We start from the raw sequence: 17,216 nt of genomic DNA, 5'->3' as shown, positions 1-17,216 counted from the left end.
TCTCCCCCACATCATATTTACACATATGCTCTTTTGGCTGCAAGTGCCAGAATTCTAATTTAAATTAACTTAGGCAAAAAAGTCAAATTCACGATAACAGTACAGGATGCTTGCTTGGTTTGTCTTCTGTGTTCTGTCAGCCTCGTTCATCTCTCTTATTATCTTTCTTCATATAATGGAAACGGGACCACTGACACCTCTTGAGATTTTCAGTTTACGACGTTGGTCACCTGCAGAGAGACCATCTCCACTCTCTGGGCCCCTAAGTCTAACACCAATGGCAAATGGCTCTTTGGCCCAGGTTGGGCCACAAGCCTTCCAGATCAGTCAGCTGTTGTAGAGAGAAGGGAGAGATGTGTATATGAAGTTATATCATATCATTGTAGCTCCTGAGAGAACAGTTTGGATGGAATGAAGGATAGAGGTTCTCAGATGAAGGAGGCAATCCTGAGGAAACAATTACATATAAATCTATTATAGTATTATTAGGGGAAAAAAGGGGTGTAAAAATAGGACTAGCTGATGAATAGGAACTAATGCTGGACGTTTTATGTGAGGTAAAAGGAGAAAAGAAGTTCTGGGGATTTCATTGAGAAAGTAAGGAGACATTTATGAGAAACTTTAGATAAATGGACATAATCAAAATGTCAACAAATATTATGCCTCACTTTCAAATACTTCAGTAAAAAAATAGATGAAGCAAAATGGCATAATGTTAATATTAAAACTAGGTGATAAGTATATAGAAGTTTATTATTCTAGTCTTCCTTTATACTTGAAAATCTTTCATTATAGAAAGAAGAAAAAAATAATCAAATTCCAAAGTGGATCAGCAACAAAAGCAGCATACAGCAGAAAGATCAGTCAACTCAGGTAAAGAGATTTCAGAGCGCTATAGGTATTAGAACCAAAAAGGCCTTTAAGACCCTACAATGCAGACTTTTAGGCTTCACTCCTGGTTCTGCCACTAATAATGTGTGTTTGGGTAAATCACCAAAATTCTGTAAGACTCACAGACTTTTTTTTCTTTTTTTCTTTTTTTACAAATAGTTTATTGTCAAATTGGTTTCCATATAAGACTCACAGATTTTTATTTGTAAAACGAGAAGACTGGCTTAGCTGATCTCAAATATTCTGTGTCAAACTCACTCAAATCTAGGTAAACTAACATTTAGGTATCAATCTGTGAGGTGAGTAGAAGAGAGTAAAAAAGTGAGTCAGCCCTACTCCCCTGGCATTCAGTTCTTCATGCTCTGCATCCAAGTGAACTACTGTTCTCCAGATACTTTTTTTCCCCATTTACATACTTTCTACCCCAGTCATTTCTTCTGCGCCTGGAATGTCTCCCCTTCTGTCTCTAACTCATGACATCCTATTGCTCATGTTAAGACCCATCTCAAATATTATTATTTTCATAGTAATATCTTACTGAATTCCTTAATAAGATTTGACATCTCTGCTCAGTAAGTCCTATATTGAGTTTTGACCTTGTCATGTGGACTATAACATATTTTACTTTTTCTCATCTATTTTTGGTTATTTATTTGAGAGAGAGAAAGAGAGAGCACCGGTGGAGTAGCGAGTGGCAGAGGGAGAGGGTGAGAGAGAATCTTAAGCAGGCACCACCCTGTCAGCCCAGAGCCCAATGGGGGGCTCCATCTCACCACTGTGAGGACATGACCCTAGTGGAAATCAAGAGTCAGATACTTATCTCACTGAACCACCACGTGCCCCTCTATTTTTGGTCTTTTAATTATTTTTGAAAAATATTTTCCTTCCTACTAGACTGTAAACTCCTGAAAAGGAAGGATTATGTCTTTTTAAATTTCATATTCTCAAAGCATTAGCACAATAACTTACATAAAGGAATTCTTAATAACATCAGATTCATTGTAAAAGGTAAAAACAGATTTATGCAAAATTGTGAGTCAGCTATTTTCCTACCAAGCTCTTATTGGCACAAACTACCCTTTTTCTAAAACTGTGATGAGAGAACATGATTACCAATTTTCCGAATAAACTTCTGTAGTGATAAGATTTTCCCAGCAGGCAAAAACCCCAGCAGATGAAAATGTCACTCAGGATTTCCTTTTGTTGGGATTGTGATTATTTGGCATGTTTTGTGCTACTTAAAGGTTAAAGTTGGGATTATTGCCTCTACTGCAGGTTCTCAGTTCAGGCAGCAAATACACAAGAGAAAACGGCAGAATGGAAGGCAGTGCTCTAAGTATCTGAGCAATGATTTGTTATCTCTGAAGGACTCTGGTAATTCCTCAAATGGAGGGCATGATTTATGCTTGGAGTAACTGAGCTCCACTAGGGTCTGCTGTCCGCAGGAAGCTAAAGAATGAGTAATTGAGCACTGCTCACCTGGTGGTGTGTAGTGATTCTGATCGTTAGTAAAATGTGCTCCAATGAATGTCTGGGGCTCTGAAGTTAGGTTAGCAATCCCTTCTGTGTTGGTTTTGTGTATGTGTGGATGGCCTGGTAGAGGTGAAGAATGGTATTGACGAGGGCTGTCTTAGCAAAGGAAGAGGTATATGATCTCTCTCCTCCTCAGTCCAATTTAAATATTTTGGATGATTTATTTCAAGTCATTTTTATTTGTTTAGCTAAATTATATCTGTCATGATTTTAGAGGAAAACATGTATGCAATGATAGTTAATTCTTGATTATCCTTTTACTTCATTGCAACTTAATGCCGAATGTACCTACACAGTATAGTTTTGAAGTGATAATTACGAATGCACGCAGGTATTTTCAAGTTAGAGTTTAATTTTGTAATGTGTGACTCTTGGAAGCTTTAGGAAAGCTTTTAGAGATTTTGTCTGTTTTGATGGGATTTATAGATCATTTACAGATCAACGCATTCTGTTTGGGTTTCTTTCTATTTTTCTTCTTTAAGACATTAATGTAGGGCTTACAAGCTCATAAGTCAGTTTCTTTTCTTCTGTTTTTTTTCTAAGTAGGCTTCAGGCCTAGAGTGAAGCCCAACACAGGGCTTGAACTCACCACCCTGAGATCAAGAACTGGGTTGAAATCAAGTCCAATTTAACCAACTGAGCCACCCAGGTGCCCCTAGTTGCTTTTCAAGTGAACAAAACATGACGTCTCTTGGCTAGTGGAAATGGTAAATTAGTTTTCTTTCCTTCTTTCTTTTTTAATGTTTATTTATTTTTGAGAGAGTGGGGGAGGCGCAGAGAGAGAGAGAGGGAGAGAGAATCTCACTAACCTGGAGATCATGACTTGCACCAAAATCGGGAGTCAGATGCCTAACTGAGCTACCCAGGTGCCCCGGTAAATTAGTTTTCTATTGCGCTTTGTTTGATTAGTCTAGAATCTAATATTCTGTAAGAAGCTATCACCAAAAATAGTTAGGAGAAACACACATCCCAGTGACTCCCTCTCCTTCTTATTAGTGAAATTGTTTTATGTATTTCAGTACTCTCTGTAGGAGGAAAAGCAATAATTATATAACACCAAATTAGCAAATGTTCACAGATACTAGTACAGATACTAAAGTTTGTATATTTTCTCATAACATTAACAAGTTTTTGCAATCTGGATAACCTTTCTTTCATTCATTCAATAAAAATGAATTAAAAAGCTTAGTGGGACGAGGGTTCTTCTAGATACTAGAAATATGATGAAACACAGAGCATGACTTCTGCTCCCTGGAGCTTACAATCCAGCTAAGAACCAGAAAAAGTCATTACAAGTGCTTTGAAGAAAGAGTACAGGGTGCAAGAGGAGCAAAAGGTCAATTATCCAGGCTGTGGTTCACCCTGATTTCTTGATTCTTCTTACATTTAAACACGGAAGAGAGAAAGTGAGGATTCAGGAAAATGAGGAAAGAAAACCAGAGTAAATGATGATAGGCATGCATGCATATCTTCCAGGAAGAATATTATTCAGTCAAATAATTGAGGTTCATTCTCTCAGTCTACCTCCCTGGAAGGTTTGGTGCCTACCGGTGGTATTCATGATGCCCCCCCCCCCCCACTCCGCCTACCTTACACCCAAATCCTTAAAGAAGAGTAGGAAGAGGTACCGAAAGAATGACAATGTGGAAAATGGAATACACTCGGTTTTTTTTTTTTTTTTTAACCTTTCAAAGAAATACAACCTGGTTAGTGAACTCCTGAATGGAAAATCAGGGAAGGGCAGGGTAAGAAATCCATGGCCTTGTGAGGAGCAGAGTTCAGGGTCTAATTCCTGTTGCCTTATCAGCCGCTGATTGTACCTGCAGGGAGAGCTGATGATATCAGCTGAGTACAGCGCTGGGGAACTGAAGTGCTGTGGCTACTTTACACTGACCTGGAAAATGTCAGGGTAAATTACAGGAGGGGAGCAGTCGGGAATCGTCCTTTTAGAAGTCTCAACGCTTTGTGGATATTGAGTGGTCACCAGTTCACCAAGGATGGCTTGTGCATGGGGTGAGGGCTGAGGGCAAGATGCAAGGATGAAGGTCTTAGAACGAGACAGGCATCTGCACACGCCGCAATTGAAAAGATGTTAATGGTCCAGGCCGTTGTGGGAAATAATCTCAGACCAGCCCTAACCTCCCCCAAAGCTGCAGTTTTTATTTTTTAATTAGGATAGGTAGCATCTCCTTTAGAAGGCAGAATCGTGCTCTGCGGCTAACCCCTCCGCTTGGCGGGCGGGGGCCGGCAAGCTTGTGTGCGGCCGCCCCCTGCGCCGCGGCACCGGCTGGCGGGCCTGTATGCTGCGCGCGCCGAGCGCTCCCCCGGAGCCCGCGGGGCGCGCGCGCGCGCGCGCGCGCACACAGCCGAAGCGCGCGCTCCCGCCCTCCGTGAGCGCGCCCTTCCCTCCGTCCCCTCCCGCTCCAAGCTCAGGTCTTCGGCGCCCCCGCCCATCCCGCGCTCCCACAGCCCGAGCGCCGCTCAGCTGACCGGCGGGCGCCAGACGCCTCGGCTTCCAGTTCGCAAGCGCAGCTACGGCGGCGCGAGCCTCTCACGCCGACACTCCCCCTGCGCGCCCCTCCCCCACCCTGGACCGGCTTCGGGACTGACTGGGCGCGAGCTCGCGGCCGCTTCTCCGGCGCCGAGCGTGGAGCGAGGCTGCGGTGACGAGCGGCGGCTGCGCGGCCATGGGCGCGCCGGTGTCGCCCTAGGACAGGCGCGCGGAGACCGCAGCCGGAGCGGCAGCCCAGGCAGCGAGCCTTCCCGAGCGGCGGCGGCGGCGGCGGCGGCGGCAGGAGCAGCTCGGCCGGGATGAGCGGCGCGGCGCCCGGCCCCGGCTCGGGCTCCTCCCCGGCCGCCTGCCGCTTCGCGCACTACTTCGTGCTCTGCGGGATCGACGCAGACAGCGGGCTGGAGCCCGACGAGCTGGCGGGTAAGGCCGGGCTGCGGCGGCGCGGGGGTCCTCTCAGGGACGCCAGGTACGCTGCGGGGACGCGCGGGAGGCGGGTTCTAGACAAAGTCGGCTCCCGGCGGCGCCCGCTCTCCATCCGGACTGGCGCTCGGGCGGCGATTTAATGACATTGTTATTTATTCCGCGTGCAGGGTGCGCTGCAGAGCCCGCGGGCGTCGCGCGGCTGAGGGCGCTCGCCTCGGGCTTTCGCCTCCCAGGCGCGGGGTTATTAATAACGGAGGCAGGGGCGGCCCGGAGGGCACGGCCCCCACCCCGCACGCAGGCCCTCTCGCCCGCAGCTGCTCGCGGAGGCGGCGGGTGAGTCACTGGGCGCGCTAACTCCCCGGCCCTGCTGCGATCCCGTGCATCCTACCCCCCCTTCCCCCCCCCCCCGCCTGGCTGCGAAGTTTCAGCCCTGGCACGTGACGCGGCGCTCAGACCCCTTCGGGGGAGGCGGCGACGGAGACCGCCGGGCGGTGGGGGTCGCGTCCGCCGAGGCGGGGACGGCCCGGCCGCGTGCGTGTAGGCAGGAGGCTGGCTGGACTTCATCCTGGACTGTGCTGGGTCTGCGCCGCTTCCCGCCTCGCGTTCTGCGATGACGGTCGACTCACCTTTTGCAGTCCTGTCTATTTGGCAGTGTCACGGAAGCTGGCGGGGACCTTTGGATGCTTGGGACTCGCCACGACGCTTTGTTGACACTGCCCACACCGTTTCTGAGTTTAGTGGTTAGACCGTCTCCCCCTCAGTTGGGTGCACCTTGTGTTACTGCCTGGCTTTCCTTGGAGGAGCACCGTTTCCTTCTTTTGACTCCGTTGATGGCGCAGTGCAGGGCCGAGCTGGGAACCGATGCTGGGAAAAGGGGCCGTTAAAGGATGCTTGCGGGGGGTGGGGGGAGGCGGGTCATGAGTGCGCAGTGTTGAGGCTGGGGAGGAATGACCGATTTCATTTTTCACAGCTCTTTCTGCTTGCCTTCTTGGGATCTGAATCTTGAGTTTTTTCTGTTGTTGTTGCTAATGGGTGAGACAAGTGATATCTATCGCCTGAACTTTATCTGTGTCAGTGTCAAACACTTAGCTCATAGCCCTTCAGAACAGCTTGCTTTGGACATAGCATGCTTTATTGATGGCACCAATGTGTATTTTTGTTTTTTCTTTTACTTTTTTGGGAGTAGGAGAGGGGACTCAGAAGAATGTATTAAATAAATAATCAACACTAAACAAAAGTATTCTGCTGTAAGATATAGTACTGATCAACTCGGGTCTTAGCTGAGACAGTATCTTTTATTTTTTATTTTTATTTTTTTAAATGTTTTATTTCTAGGAGAGAGAGAGAGAGACAGCGCGAGCAGGGGAGGGTCAGAGAGAGAGGGGGAGTCACAGACGCTGAAGCAGGCTCCAGGCTCTGAGCTGGCAGTCAGTACAGAGCCCGACGCGGGGCTCGAACCCACGAACCGCGAGATCATGACCTAAGCGAAAGCCGGACGCTTAACCGACTAAGCCACCCAGGCGCCCCAAAGACAGTATCTTTTAAAGCCAGGCTCACAGCAAAACATTTTCAACAAAAACTCAAAGTCTAGTTTTAAAGATTTTTTGGAAAAGAGGGATGGGTGCCAGTTTTTTCTGTATGTGTAATTATATAATCATGTTGTTTCTTCAATTAAAATTTCATGTATGTATAGAGAGTATCTTTTTTAAGTGATAATGAAGTTAGAAAACATGTCTGCCAAGAGATCTGGAGAGATTCCTCTTTGGGGATTGAAGGGATTATTTTATTTTTCTAGAATCCTTTCTTCCCTAAACTTTGTAATCATTTGTGGTACTGGGTCACTTGGAGGCCTTTTGTCAGTGGTGACTGATGAAAGGAAAAAACCAGTATTTTTTCCTTATCTATTTCCAGTCTGTATGCCTAGTATAGCTAAAACACCTGTAGGTGGGGCCTGGGACCTTCAGGTGCAGTGCAGATGGCTCTAACAAAATTACACAGTGAAGAATTAATTTTTAATTCATTTTTTTAGATACTAACTGGCTTCTCTTTTTGGAGTATTATTCACAAGTGTGGATGATTTTTTGAGGTTTCTGCTCCTCATAATATTTGGTGTTTTGCATAATAGTCCTTTCTACCTGATAACATTTCAGCACTATGATTCATTCATCAAATAGTTTGGAAAGCCTTAAGGTGTGAATTGTGTTCCAGGCACTGGGGGCTGCTCTGAACAAAGCAGTCAGGAATCCCTGCCATCACAGTGCTTACATTCTAGTGTAAACAAAGAAAGAAAATACAGAGTTTACCAGATGTCAGTAAGTGCTATGAGGAAAAATAGAGCAGGGAAATGAAACTAGGGTAGTGCCAGCACAGTCGTGGGATGGTGGGGTCGCAGATTTTAAATAACATGGTTAGGGAAGGACTCACAGAAGAGGTGACCTTAGAACAGAGTCCTGAGGGAAATGAAGCAAGCCATGAGGATTGTCCTGGGGAACAGCATTGCAGACAGTACATGCAAGGATGAGATGGGAGAGTGCCTGCTTTGTGCAGGTAACTGTAGGGACGCCAGGGTAGTTGGAGCTGAGTGGGGAGGAAAGTAGTAGACTAAATCATGAAGGTAGATTGTGTAGGGCCTAACAGGCAGTTATTGAGCCTTTACTCTGAGATGGGAAACTACCAGGAGGGTTTGAGCAGTGCAAAGATAAGATTTGAAAGATTTGATGTACTCTCTGAAAGGATTGCAATGGCTGCTTTGTTGACTAGACTATGTCAGGGGTAAGGTTAGAAGCCGACCAGTTAGGAGATGGGAGGTGGTGGTGGCTTAAACCAAAGCAGTAGCAGTGAAGTGGTGGGAAACTGGATATATTTTGGAGGTAGAGCCAACAGGACTTGCTAATGAGTTGGATATGGTATTCATATTCAAAGAAGGAGATCAAAGATGATTCTAAGATTTTTGGCCTAAATAATTATAAGCATCTCTGTTTACTGAGATAAAAAGATGGATGGAGAAGCAGGCTGGAGAAGATTCAGCCCAGTTTTGGACATGTTAAGTTTGAGGTACCCATTAGACATTCAGATGGAGATGTCAGGTGCAAGGCATCTCTCCAGAGTCAAAATTTGTACATAGACATGAACTGAAAGCCATGAAATTGGATGACCCAGGGAGTGAGTACAGATAGAAAAGAGAAGAGAAGAAAAAAGGTTGAATCCCGGAGATACTCCAACATTCAGAGGCGAGGAGGATGAAGAGGAAACAACCAAAGAGATTAAGACTTGTGGCCAGTAAGATGAGAGGAAAACTAGACAATGGAATATCATGTTCCCAACTAACAATCTTCTTGACTGTTTCCACAGAGCTACGTTTGAGGATGAGGAAACTAGGCCAGTGAGTTAGGCAAATTAGTCAGGAGGTTGTTTCTGTTTTGCTGCATTAATTTCAAAGTTAAAAATAGTTAAGTTTCTATTTTACTTTTATGGAACTGATCTATTTTTATCACACTGTTTCTTAGCAAGTTGTCACCCTGCCTGTAGAAGGTCTAAGTTGAGTTCTATTAAACATAAGTTGTACTCATTGGTTTACAGACTTTTTCCTAACAGACGCATGTTCCTAGAATTCATGCTCTACAGGTGGTGGGTCATTGAAATAAAATTAAAGGGGCACCTGGGTGGCTCAGTTGGTTAAGCATCTGACTTCGACTCAGGTCATGATCTCATGGTCTGTGGGTTCGAGCCCCTTGTTGGGCTCTGTGCTGACAGCTCAGAGCCTGGAGCCTGCTTCAGATTCTCTGTCTCCCTCTTTCTCTGCCCCTCCCCTGCTTACAGTCTGTCTCTTTCTCAAAAATAAACAAACATAAAAAACTGAAATAAAATTAAGGACACAAACAATAGTTAGACTAAGACCTTATGATAAAGTTATCAGGGCTTTAGACCGATTTTTCGACACTCCTCCCAGTAAAGCCTACCTTTACCAACAGTGGGAAAGACTTCTTATATATATATGTATATATAATTCCGTATGCATGTATATATACTCATACACACAGACATACTGGTATTCCCTTCTGTTTTTTCTTTAACTCAGCTGTTGTGCTTCTCCTATTTGTTGTATATTAAAAAAATTTTTTTTTAAATCTTTATTTTTGAGAGAGAGAGACAGACAGACAGAGTGCAAGCTGGGGAGGAACAGAGAGAGAGGGAGACCCAGAATCCAAAGCAGGTTCTGAGCTGTCAGCACAGAGCCCAATGTGGGGCTTGAACTCAGGGATATTAAGATCATGACCCAAGCCAAAGTTGGACGCCCAAACTCCTGAACCACCCAGGTGCCCCTCGCTGTGTATTTTAAAAATGCATTTTATCCATAAACAAAAAATGTCCTTTAGATATTAAATTAGAAATATTTAAATTTTATTTAAGTGTTAAATACATAAAGATTTCAAACTGGCTATTGCATAAAGAAGGAAGGAGGTGTAAATAGAAGTTGTTAGAATTAGTTGACATGAAGGAAGGCAGATATCATTTTGAAATTTTATGTCTCTCACTCCCTCTAAGACCTAGCTGTAGGAATTTACATGGCTTGAGTTACAGCAACACATTTTTTAGGCAATAGAAGGACCCTTATTTAAGTAATATGCAAGCCCCTCTAGAGGGCCTTATGGTCTTTGCCGTCTCTCTTTCATAGGACCTTCTACACAGTGTTTAATAAGTGAATGAGTATAAAGTTTACACATGGGTCCACAAATTGTGTGGTGACCAGAGTATTTTAAAGCATTTCAGTGGTAGGCAACTGGGTGATTCAGTTGGTTAAGCATCTGACTTCGGCTCAGGTCAGGATCTTGGAGTCCATGATTTTGAGCCCTGTGTCGGGCTCTATGCTGACAGCTCAGAGCCTGGAGCCTGCTTCAGATTCTGTGTCTCCCTCTCTCTCTTCTTCTCCCTTGCTCACATTGTCTCTCTCTCAAAAATAAATAAACATTAAAAAAAACTTTAAAAATTAAGCATTTCAGTGGTAGCCTGGATTCACTTATGCCGAGCGATACTGAAGTATGATGGATGCAATCCCTGTCGTAGGCCTTTGTTTAGGTCTCTTCCTTGGTGCCTCTATTTATTTTTAGCTTTGGTTGTTTTGGGTATGGCTTTCAGAAGAGCTTTAAGGCAGTGAAGACTGTGGTCTAAATTCAAATACAGTTAACCCTTGGTTAGGAGGCCTGAATCCCCCTACACAGTTGAAAATCCATGTAACTTTTGACTCCTCCAAAACTTAGGAAGCCTTACTGATAACATAGTCATACGTTTTGTATGTTATGTGTGTTATGTACTGTATTCTAACAAAATAAGAAAGAAAAGAACATGTTATTAAGAAAATTGTAGGGAAGGGCACCTGGGTGGCTCAGTTGGTTAGGCATCTGACTTTGGCTTAGGTCATAATCTCATGGTTCATGAGTTCGAGCCTCTCTTCGGGCTCTGTTCTGACACACGTCAGGCTTTTTGCTGACAGCTCAGAGCCTGGATCCTGCTTCGAATTCTGTGTCTCCCTCTTTCTCTGCCCCTCCCCCATTTGTGCTCGTGTTCTCTCTCTCTCTGTCTCTCAAAAAAGGAATAATTATTTTAAAAAAAATTATAAGGAAGAGAAAATATATTCACAGTACTATGCTGTAGTTATTTTTAAAAATCTGCTTATGGGATGCCTGGGTGGCTTAGTCGGTTAAGCGTCCGACTTTCGCTTAGTTCATGATCTCGTGGTTTGTGGGTTCGAGTCCCGCTTCTGGCTCTGTGCTGACTGCCAGCTCAGAGCCTGGAGCCTGTTTCAGTCTGTGACTCCCTCTCTCTCTGACCCTCCCCTGCTCACGCTGTCTGTCTCTCTCTCTCCTAGAAATAAAATAAAACATTTAAAAAAAAATTAAAAAAAAAATCTGCTTATAAGTGGACCTGCACAGTTCAAACATGTGTTGTTCAAAGGTCAGCTGTACAAATTTAGTTGGGACTGACAGTATTCTGCCATGATGGTTCTGGAGGGGACATCAGACATCATTTATCAGGGAAGCAACCAAGGCTAAGAGATTAAGGACCCTTTCAGAGAGCACATTTGACTAGCAGCAGACAGCCAACTAGAACCTAGTTGTTCCAGTACAAAACTATGCTCCATAGTTATTTTATTTAAGCTCAGAAAAAAGATGAGCTTGACTTGAGTTTAGCAAGCATTTCAGGCTTGCCTTTATTCCAGGACTTCATGTCATAGTTAAGACTGGTAAATATGCCTTTAGAAGCAATGGCTTGATGTACAGGCTTGGGTGGGTTAGAGCTGCCCTGACCTGACCACCATTGGTGGTCTTCTTGTTAGCTATATTGACATTGTTCATCTTAAAAATAAAACTGTCAAGTTATTTTACCAGGAAAAATGGGTTTATTCAGGAATAGCAGAGAATTGCAATTCAGGACATTCAAACTACAGCAAAATTGTAGGCAAGTCTGGAGAAGAAAGTAGAGTACCCCTTTTTTACAGAGGAAAGAAGGGAGTTGGGGAGGGGCTTATAAACAAAAAGTCCATTGGAGTAAACTGAGAGTTCAAAACGTAGTGGCTTTTCAGTGTCACTGAATTGTGACAGTCTCTTATTGGGTGAGCTGTTGCCAGGCAAGGAGAAAACCTTTCTTCCTCCTGTTGAGGCAGTGGTTTGGACTTGCAAGATCCCTTTCTGTTGTTTCTGCAACTGAAAAAGTCTGGACAGAGGAACGTATGATTGTTTGTGAAACCATAATTAGAGCTGGATGCACAGTCAGAAGCCAGGAGTCCAATCCTGGCCTGATACTTAGGACATCTGTGGACTTTAGTGTTTTCGTCTATTTTGAAGGGGTAAATGAAGTAACTGATTTCTGAACATTACCCCACTCTCTTTATTGAGCCTGAACTTGTTTTTGAGTGAAAAAACCTAAATATATCTTTTTAAAAAATTGAATTCTAAATGACATAGAGTAGGGGTGCCTGGGTGGCTCAGTCCAGTGGAGCAGCCGACTTCGGCTCAGGTCATGATCTCATGGTCCATGAGTTCAAGCCCAGCGTCTGGGTCTGTGCTGACAGCTCAGAGCCTGGAGTCTGCTTCAGATTCTGTGTCTCCCTCTCTGTGTCCCCTGTTTGCTCTCTCTCTCAGGAAATGAATGAACATTAAAAAAAATTTTTTTTAAGTATTTATTTTGAGAGAGAAGGAACATGAGCTGGGGGAAGGGCAGAGAGAGGAGAGAGAATCCCAAGCAGACTCTGTGTTGTCAGCACAGAGCTCGCCAGTATGGGGTTCAATCCCATGAATCATGAGATTATGACCTGAGTGGAAATCAAGAGTCAGATGCTTAATTGACTGAGCTACCCAGGTGCCCCTAAAATTTGTTAGCCTCTTCCTTCTCTCTTGATATACACTATGATAAATAAGTAACCATTTTTTTAAACAGATTTATGCAAGCAAGTATGCAGGTAGTAGCAAGGTTTTTGTTTTTTAAGCATATAACATGTCTTATTTAAAAACTAATGCCAGGTGATGAGCACATAAATGATGGGTAGTGTTTATGAAATTTCAGAAAGTGGTTGGTTATACTAAAGATCAGTTGTAGCTTCAATTGTGATTTTAGAGAAATATCTTAGGAAATTGCATTCATAGTAGTTTCCTTTATGAGCATGCCACATCAGTTTTGGGCATGGCCAACCAGGACAGTTTCTTTGTTTCTATAAAGTTTTTGTCTTTATTGTACCTTGAGTAATACTCTGTTCCATCTAAGACTCAATTTGTTGAAATGGCACCATGTAAAGACCAAAAACTTTTAGTAAGACTGTCTTTTCCCCTTTACTTTTCAAACAAAATAAGTATAAAGAGCTAAGAAGTGAGAATTCTAGGTATAAAAGTGGAAGTATTTCATATGCTGCTGGAATAGCACATCATGAGGATAAAAACATGAAACATTTGCTTTCTCAGACATCCTGCGCCTTTTCCAAGAATCTGTGACTTCGACTAACTTTATTCTAAATTAAATATTATAACTGTTTTAGTTAACATGAACTTTTTGAGTTAATACCTTACATTTTTCTTTTATAAATTTCTATGTCACTGGTAGAAAGCTATTTTTGAAATCATGTTTCCTTTAAATGACTTTCAAAGATACGTACTAGCAGTATTAGAAGGAGCTCTAGGAAGTCACCTTTATACAATGAAGCTATGAAATAGCTAACATTTATGGAGTCGTGAATTGTGGTTGGTGATTTATAAGCATTATTTTTAGTCTTCACAATAACCTGAAGGTATCATTTCCCTCATTTTATAAGTGAGGAGGCTGAGGTTCAGTGAGATATTCCCCAAACTCAGACCAAAAGCTGGTATTGTATCCCAAGCTCTCTGATTCCCTGGTAGCCTTCTTCCGCTGTGCCTTGCTCCTTCTCCAAATTCTCTAGACCAGCTATCCTCAACCTCTGGGTGGTGGTGACATATTAGTGTGCCTGCCTCCTCTGAGCTGGGTCTCAGTAATTATTAACAGTTGAGATTCTAAGGTTGTAAATGATACAAGTTTAAAAAATAAGTGGAATGGGTTCAAGGTCTTCCCTCTAATGACACCATTCTCTCTCAGATCCATTCTTATGTGGTTTTTTGCATGGAAGAGAAAGAGGTGGCATTTTATGCACCATGCCAGTAATCCTGTATAGCTGATACATAATGGGAAATATGTCTAGTTAATGCTACTGCTAAGCTGCTGTTACTGATGAGCTGTGAATAGTTTTCACATGTTCATACTGTTTTAGGAATACCACTGCAAAAGTATTCTTACTTGCTTCCCTTGCCTGTAGATTAAGAAAAAATTTTTTTGTTCATAATCTGAGCACACACACCGGAGTACGTTTTTCAACACTTAGGTTGATCTAGACTACTAGATACTTTTCTAGATATTTTTTTCAATTATAAAATGTGATGGTGTCTTGGAAATCGCCTTAAATGATAGAGTGCAATAAAAATAGGAGGTAAAACTGTAATTTTAGAGTTGTAAAATCTTTTAAGTTCAACCCTGCTGCAAGGACCAGCATGCTGAATGCTTAGGTATAGGTTCTAAACTGTGAAACCCAGTTTAAAGATATTTTTAATTAGTCTATTTTCTAGATCTCAGAGGCCTTGTGATGTAAATCCACCTGTTTTACATAATTTTCTCCTGCTCAAACCTGGAATCGAGTTTCTGCTTTGAAGACCATGTTTTCTTGCCCTTTCCTCTCCTCCTTTCTAGTAGAACACATTCTTACAGTCATTTATTAACATGGGGAATCATTCTATAGTTTGAGGAAACATTATGGTTGAAATGATACATAAACTAAGTTTCTGATAGACTTAATTCTTCTGTATAGTTTAGCACAAATTTGCTCAGGCCAGGCTTTTTGTACCCCCCCCCCCTTCTACAAAGATCACCCTTACTTTCACCTTAGCCCTCCTGAAGTCACTCCCTGTTGCTCTTTTGGTTGTCTCTTTCTATGAAGAAGAAAGAAATACTGTTTTGATAAAAATTTCCATTGTCATCATGGTGAAGAGTTTTTAATGTCTTAAGTAAATTCTACAGTTACCTTCATGACCCCAGCAGAAACTGGGCATAGTTTTTTTATTTCCCACTGCTTTTCAGGTTTAACACTTTGTTTCTAATATATCTTCTGTTTCTTTTCTTTGTCATTTCTCACTTTGCTAGATAAACAATATTCTTTTTATATACTAAATTTAGCATTCTTTTTTTTCCCCTTTTGCTGTAGATTGGGACTAAAATAGCAAGGAGGGATTGTTACCTCCTAGGCAGATAAGGCAAGGAATTGTTTTGAAGGGGAGTGAGCATCTTTGACTCTTGTATGATTTCCTGACATGGAAGTCTTCCCTATCATAAGAATCAATATTAGCATATCAAATGGAATTCCATGAGAATCAGCTACAGACTTACATTGGAATAATTTGAGTAATAGAAATTTAGTATTAGTTATAGGTTTATTTTTTTTAATTTATTTTAAAAATTTTTAAATGTTTTATTTATTTCTGAGAGAGAGAGAGGCAGTGTGAGCAGGGGAGGGTCAGAGAGAGAGGGAGATACAGAATCTGAAGCAGGCTCCAGGCTCTGAGCTAGCTGTCAGTACAGAGCCCGACACGGGGCTCGAACCCACGAACCGTATGATCATGACCTGAGCTGAAGTCTGATGCTTAACTGACTGAGCCACCCATGCGCCCCATAGTTATAGGCTTAAAGCTTAGGGGTGACTCACTTCTAGGACCACAGTGTTTTGTTATATTTTCTAGGTTGCTTTCTCTTCACTTCAACTTTAACCCTAACCTTTAAGGAAATTTAAATGGCTGTGCTAACAAGATAACAGACTGTTAAAGAACGTTTCCCATCTCCTGTCTCAAGTGTATTCTTTTTCTTAATAAACTTTTGTCTGGCTTTCAGAATATTCTGGCTCAGCTCCAGGGAAGTGAGCTTTCCAACTTGACTTCATTTGCTTTGTGCCATTGTTCACGAGAACAATGACTATGATTTTACAGTTTATTCAAACACAAGCATTGGTACCATTGAGGTGAGTATGCCAAAATAGGTTATTTTGTTTAGTTGTTCTTACTCCTGTCTGGCAGTGCTTATTTTTCCATTGGCAGCTCTAGTTACCATTTGATTTAAAATAAATACAAGAAAGCTGTGTGTGCTCAAATGTAAAATTTTGTGTTTTCCTCATAGTGAAGGATGGACAGGCTTCAGTGTACTGTGAAGCACTTGTAAAGTGTCTTGTCCCTTGTGGAAGGGGGTCAGTGGGGAGAAAGCTAAAATGGGTTGTATGGGAGGGTGGAAAGCCATGGAAAACCACACCTCTCACTCCAAAAGTCCTCTTTTCCTGATCTTTTGATCTCTCTCTTATTCTCTTCTACTTGGAACACAGATTTTATGGTTAGAGTGTGAGAAATTGAGCAGAGATACCAGACAAATGTCCTAGACTTTGGAGCCTCCAGATTTAATTCCCTGCTGGAGGAATCATAAAGTCTCTAGCACAGATGTTGCACTGACTGAAAGTTTAACAAAATCACATTCATTCTTCCCTGGAAGAGAGAAAATTTAGATTTTTCTGCATGTGGCCTAGGGCCACAAGAAGTAGACATACTTTGTTGAATGATTAGGAGGCAGAGGACTTGATGTGAAATATCTGTTGACACGTATGCACGTTTAGTATTTATTTCTGTGCCCCGTTGAACTCTGTTGAATATATCAGGTGACCGCTTTTATCTGAAAGTCAGTGTTTGACGGACAGCTGAAGCACTGGTGTATGTGTGTGAGAGATTGTTTTTTTTGTTGTTTGTTTTTTAATATGTAGGAGAAAGAAGGAACTTAAATTCCTTGTTTTTAAAAATAGGAAATCCTTTTTGAAATTCAGATTTGCTTTGGGTCTTAAAGGAGAATATAAATGGCTATATTAGTTTAGTAAATACAACTGAATAGTTTTTGACCATCTTCTGAGATGAGATATAGTCTCCTCTCAAGTGTGGGAACTGTTTTACCCCCTGTTTCCCTGTTGCCTGACCTCTGCCTTTTGACCCTGCTGCTTTGTGAGGAGATTATGGGCCTTTGAGCTTTTCCCCAATGTACCCAAGGTTTCCTTACACAGCAACATTAAAGCTTTACGCTTTCTTAAAAGATGTTCTTAGAATTGAGGAGAACATTCAGTTTTCGTTGTGGACATGCGTTTTTTCTTTAAATTTTTTCTTTAAAAAATCTGTTTTTTTCTAACACTTTCAGATACCTGTATAATTTCTAATAGGAACTTTAAAGTTTTGTGGGTGTCTGTATGACCAAATATGTTCTTTCTTCGGAGTAAAACTTTGTGATG

At 42.4% G+C, this 17,216-nt stretch overlaps 1 protein-coding gene across 3 annotated transcripts in view; it reads left to right on the top strand.

The window, feature by feature from the left end:
- The first annotated feature begins 4,942 nt into the window (after positions 1-4,942).
- DENND5B (DENN domain containing 5B) overlaps positions 4,943-17,216 on the top strand; it is a 194,993-nt gene continuing 182,719 nt past the window's right edge. For 2 of the 3 annotated variants that reach the window (XM_039247677.1, XM_039247676.1), the window contains exon 1: positions 4,944-5,356. In XM_039247677.1, coding sequence (XP_039103608.1) covers positions 5,236-5,356 — 121 coding nt within the window. In that variant the 5' untranslated portion in view covers positions 4,944-5,235. Of the gene's footprint in view, positions 5,357-17,216 lie in introns of all 3 variants that reach the window. The other variant, XM_039247678.1, reaches the window with a different exon arrangement.

Source organism: Hyaena hyaena, unplaced genomic scaffold (assembly GCF_003009895.1).
Source record: "Hyaena hyaena isolate Hyena2069 unplaced genomic scaffold, ASM300989v1 scaffold_303, whole genome shotgun sequence".
Taxonomy (NCBI): domain Eukaryota; kingdom Metazoa; phylum Chordata; class Mammalia; order Carnivora; family Hyaenidae; genus Hyaena; species Hyaena hyaena.
This window is presented reverse-complemented; position numbering and strand designations above follow the sequence as displayed.